Raw genomic sequence first — 5,000 nt, 5'->3', positions numbered from 1 at the left:
ATCACACACGCCATACACACACACCGCCTGGTGAGACACACACACACACACACACACACACACACACACACAGCCTGGTGAGACACACACACACAGCCTGGTGAGATACACACACACACACACACACACACACATAGCCTGGTGAGACACAGACACACAGCCTGGTGAGATACACACACACACACACACACACACGCACATAGCCTGGTGAGACACAGACACACAGCCTGGTGAGATACACACACACACACACACACACACACACACACAGCCTGGTGAGACACACACACACAGCCTGGTGAGATGCACACACGCACACGCACGCACAGCCTGGTGAGACACACACACACACACACACACACACACACAGCCTGGTGAGACACACACACACAGCCTGGTGAGACACACACACACACACACACAGCCTGGTAAGACACAGACACACACACACACACACACACACACACACAGCCTGGTGAGACACACACACAGCCTGGTGAGATACACACACACACACGCACGCACAGCCTGGTGAGACACACACACACACACACACAGCCTGGTGAGATATACACACACACGCACGCACATAGCCTGGTGAGATACACACACACACACACACACACACACGCACGCACGCACATAGCCTGGTGAGATACACACACACACACACACACACACACACACAGTGTATGAACATTTACTTAACATTCACTTTTTCCCTCTATTTTCTTTAGATTGTTTAGCTGTGGGTCTGTCCCGTATAACAGTGATATCACAGTGAGGACATGTTGACGGGCAGGTGAAAGGTCATGTGATGGTGAATTATGAGGTTTTGACGAGTATCTGTCACTGTCCAGGCTCTAGAGGAGGCGGAGCTCCGGCTTCAGCAGGAGGCGGGGCAGTGGGAGGAGTCAGCGGAGGGGCGGGGCTCAGATGATGATGATGATGATGATGAAGAGGGCGTGTTTACAGTGAACGCTGACGCTGGAGTCTCGGTTCTCCTGCAGGAGGCGCTGTTCAAGAGACAGCAGCTGCAGCGCTTGACTGACAGGTGCCACTCACACACTCACACACACACATTCACACACACTTCTCTCTGCTCTTGTTCGTCCATCAAAATTGATGATGACCATGGCACGTTTGTCATGTTGTTGGGTTTGATGAGTGCGCAGAAGAGGCCAGTCCGAGCCTCGCACACTGCACAGCTCAGGGGGGTGTAGCGCTCTGAGGTCCACAGGTCCTTCATTGGTAGGTTTGCGCGGCTGCCTCTTCAAGATAGCACAGCAGCTTCTCCGACTCTCACAGAGGACCGCGCCGCCTGGACTGTTCTTCTCCAGGCAGCTCGGTCCTGTGCTAGGCATTCCCAGCTTTTCAGGCCGAGTCCAAAGCTCTTCAAGGACGCTTTAAGGGTGTCCTTGTAGCGTTTTTTGGGGCCACCTTGTGTTCGCTTGCCATTTTTCAGTTCGCCAAAGAAGACTTGTTTGGGAAGTCTCACGTAGGGCATTCTGGTCACGTTGCCAGTCCATCTAAGTTGTTCCCTCGCAAGCATGGTGTAGATGCTGGGGATATTTGCCTTGCTGAGGACTTCCGTGTCAGAGATTCGGTCTTGCCACTTGATCCTCAGCAGTTTCCTCAGACAACTCAAGTGGAAATGATTAAATTTTTTGGCATGGCGCTGGTAAACTGTCCAGGCTTCACACCCATACAGAAGGGTTGGTAAGACAACAGCCCGGGAGACCTTCAGTTTTGTCTCCTGCTTGATGCCAGTCCTTTCCCATACCGAGTCACGTAGACGTCCAAAGGCTGCGCTGGCCTTGACAGTCCTGATGTTAACTTCATCTATGTGCACAGCACGAGACCGTGTACTACCAAGGTAACTAAACTTGTCAACGGCTGAAAGCTTTTGCCCATTCACAAAGATGGTTGGGTCAGTGTAGGGTTTCCCAGGAGCAGGTTGGTGTAGGACTTCAGTCTTCTTTGTGCTGATTGTTAGGTAGTGATGGGGACGAGACCGCCTATGCCGAGTCCGAGTCGAGACCGAGTCCGTTGGTTTTCAAATACAGTCGAGTCCGAGTCAAGACCGAGTCTTTGAAGAGTCGAGACCGAGTCAAGACCGAGTCTTTGAAGAGTCGAGACCGAGTCAAGACCGAGTCTTTGAAGAGTCGAGACAGAGTCAAGACCGAGTCTTTGAAGAGTCGAGACCGAGTCAAGACCGAGTCTTTGAAGAGTCGAGACCGAGTCAAGACCGAGTCTTTGAAGAGTCGAGACCGAGTCAAGACCGAGTCTTTGAAGAGTCAAGACCGAGTCTTTGAAGAGTCGAGACAGAGTCAAGACCGAGTCTTTGAAGAGTCGAGACCGAGTCAAGACCGAGTCTTTGAAGAGTCGAGACCGAGTCAAGACCGAGTCTTTGAAGAGTCGAGACCGAGTCAAGACCGAGTCTTTGAAGAGTCGAGACAGAGTCAAGACCGAGTCTTTGAAGAGTCGAGACCGAGTCAAGACCGAGTCTTTGAAGAGTCGAGACCGAGTCAAGACCGAGTCTTTGAAGGAAGACCTTCAAGCCCGAGACCGGACTCGAGTACTACAGTAGATGAAGATCAACGGTAGATGAAGTTAATCCCAGTGTTGTAACTGTGGAATGAGTCTTGCAGCATGGCAGAAAACACCTTGCTGAAGAGCGTTGGCGCTGAAGAGCGTTGGCGCTGAAGAGCGTTGGCGCTGAAGAGCGTTGGCGCTGAAGAGCGTTGGCGCTGAAGAGCGTTGGCGCTGAAGAGCGTTGGCGCTGAAGAGCGTTGGCGCTGAAGAGCGTTGGCGCTGAAGAGCGTTTGCGCTGAAGAGCGTTTGCGCTGAAGAGCGTTTGCGCTGAAGAGCGTTGGCGCTGAAGAGCGTTGGCGCTGAAGAGCGTTGGCGCTGAAGAGCGTTTGCGCTGAAGAGCGTTTGCGCTGAAGAGCGTTGGCGCTGAAGAGCGTTTGCGCTGAAGAGCGTTGGCGCTGAAGAGCGTTGGCGCTGAAGAGCGTTGGCGCTGAAGAGCGTTGGCGCTGAAGAGCGTTTGCGCTGAAGAGCGTTTGCGCTGAAGAGCGTTTGCGCTGAAGAGCGTTGGCGCTGAAGAGCGTTGGCGCTGAAGAGCGTTGGCGCTGAAGAGCGTTGGCGCTGAAGAGCGTTTGCGCTGAAGAGCGTTGGCGCTGAAGAGCGTTGGCGCTGAAGAGCGTTGGCGCTGAAGAGCGTTGGCGCTGAAGAGCGTTGGCGCTGAAGAGCGTTGGCGCTGAAGAGCGTTGGCGCTGAAGAGCGTTGGCGCTGAAGAGCGTTGGCGCTGAAGAGCGTTTGCGCTGAAGAGCGTTGGCGCTGAAGAGCGTTTGCGCTGAAGAGCGTTGGCGCTGAAGAGCGTTGGCGCTGAAGAGCGTTGGCGCTGAAGAGCGTTGGCGCTGAAGAGCGTTGGCGCTGAAGAGCGTTGGCGCTGAAGAGCGTTGGCGCTGAAGAGCGTTGGCGCTGAAGAGCGTTGGCGCTGAAGAGCGTTTGCGCTGAAGAGCGTTGGCGCTGAAGAGCGTTTGCGCTGAAGAGCGTTGGCGCTGAAGAGCGTTGGCGCTGAAGAGCGTTTGCGCTGAAGAGCGTTGGCGCTGAAGAGCGTTGGCGCTGAAGAGCGTTGGCGCTGAAGAGCGTTGGCGCTGAAGAGCGTTGGCGCTGAAGAGCGTTTGCGCTGAAGAGCGTTTGCGCTGAAGAGCGTTTGCGCTGAAGAGCGTTGGCGCTGAAGAGCGTTGGCGCTGAAGAGCGTTGGCGCTGAAGAGCGTTGGCGCTGAAGAGCGTTGGCGCTGAAGAGCGTTGGCGCTGAAGAGCGTTGGCGCTGAAGAGCGTTGGCGCTGAAGAGCGTTGGCGCTGAAGAGCGTTGGCGCTGAAGAGCGTTGGCGCTGAAGAGCGTTGGCGCTGAAGAGCGTTGGCGCTGAAGAGCGTTTGCGCTGAAGAGCGTTTGCGCTGAAGAGCGTTGGCGCTGAAGAGCGTTGGCGCTGAAGAGCGTTGGCGCTGAAGAGCGTTGGCGCTGAAGAGCGTTGGCGCTGAAGAGCGTTGGCGCTGAAGAGCGTTGGCGCTGAAGAGCGTTGGCGCTGAAGAGCGTTGGCGCTGAAGAGCGTTGGCGCTGAAGAGCGTTGGCGCTGAAGAGCGTTGGCGCTAAGACGCAGCGTTGGCGCTAAGACGCAGCCTTGCTTCACCCCGTTTGTAATTGGGAACGGATCAGAGAGTTCTTGCTGGTCTCTGACGCTGGCCATCATGCCATCATGGAGATTGCGCACAATGCCAATGAGCTTGTCTGGACACCCATACTTGGCCATGATTTTCCATAGGCCCTCCCAGCTGACTGTGTCGAATGCTTTTGTTAGATCAAGGAAAGCCATATATAGATCAACATTTTGTCCTTGGCAGTTCTCCTGTAGCTGCCGCGCAGTAAACACCATGTCAGTGGTTCCGCGGTCTTTTCTGAAGCCACGCTGACTCTCAGGTGACAGATCCGGGTCTAGATGGACAATTAGGCGGGTCAGAAGAATTCTTGCCAAGATTTTGCCAGCGACTGATAGTATGGAGATGCCTCTATGGTTGTCGCAGTCCTGCCGATTTCCTTTCCTCTTATATAGATTGATTATAGTAGTATCCTTGAACTCCTTGGGAACGGCTTCTAATTTCCACACAGCCTGGAAGAGGTCGTCAGTTTCTCGACTAAACGAGGCCCTCCAGCCGTGTGGATTTCTGCTGGAATGGCATCGGACCCTGGAGCTCTGCTGGCTTCCTCAGTGGATGGTAGAACAGCCAGGGACTGCTAGGGCACTTACACACACACACACACACTCACACACTCACACACACTCACACACACACACACACACTCACACTCACACACACTCACACACACACTCACACACACACACTCACACACACTCACACACTCACACACACACACACACACACACACACACACACACACACACTTAAACCTCTGCACTTTATTTTCTGTTTAC

The 5,000-nt window shown here is 54.2% G+C and overlaps 1 protein-coding gene across 4 annotated transcripts in view; it reads left to right on the top strand.

The window, feature by feature from the left end:
- Window positions 1-5,000, top strand: part of LOC307008047 (limbin-like) — a 42,773-nt gene that overhangs the window by 33,578 nt on the left and 4,195 nt on the right. For all 4 annotated transcript variants that reach the window (XM_079630602.1, XM_079630600.1, XM_079630601.1 and 1 more), the window contains exon 18: window positions 861-1,054. In XM_079630602.1, the coding sequence (XP_079486728.1) occupies window positions 861-1,054 (194 nt within the window). The remainder of the gene's footprint in view (window positions 1-860; window positions 1,055-5,000) is intronic.

This window comes from Phoxinus phoxinus, assembly GCF_949152265.1.
Source record: "Phoxinus phoxinus genome assembly, chromosome: 12".
NCBI classification, from domain to species: Eukaryota; Metazoa; Chordata; class Actinopteri; order Cypriniformes; family Leuciscidae; genus Phoxinus; species Phoxinus phoxinus.
The sequence above is the reverse complement of the archived record's forward strand: the minus strand, read 5'-3'. Positions and strand labels throughout refer to the sequence as shown.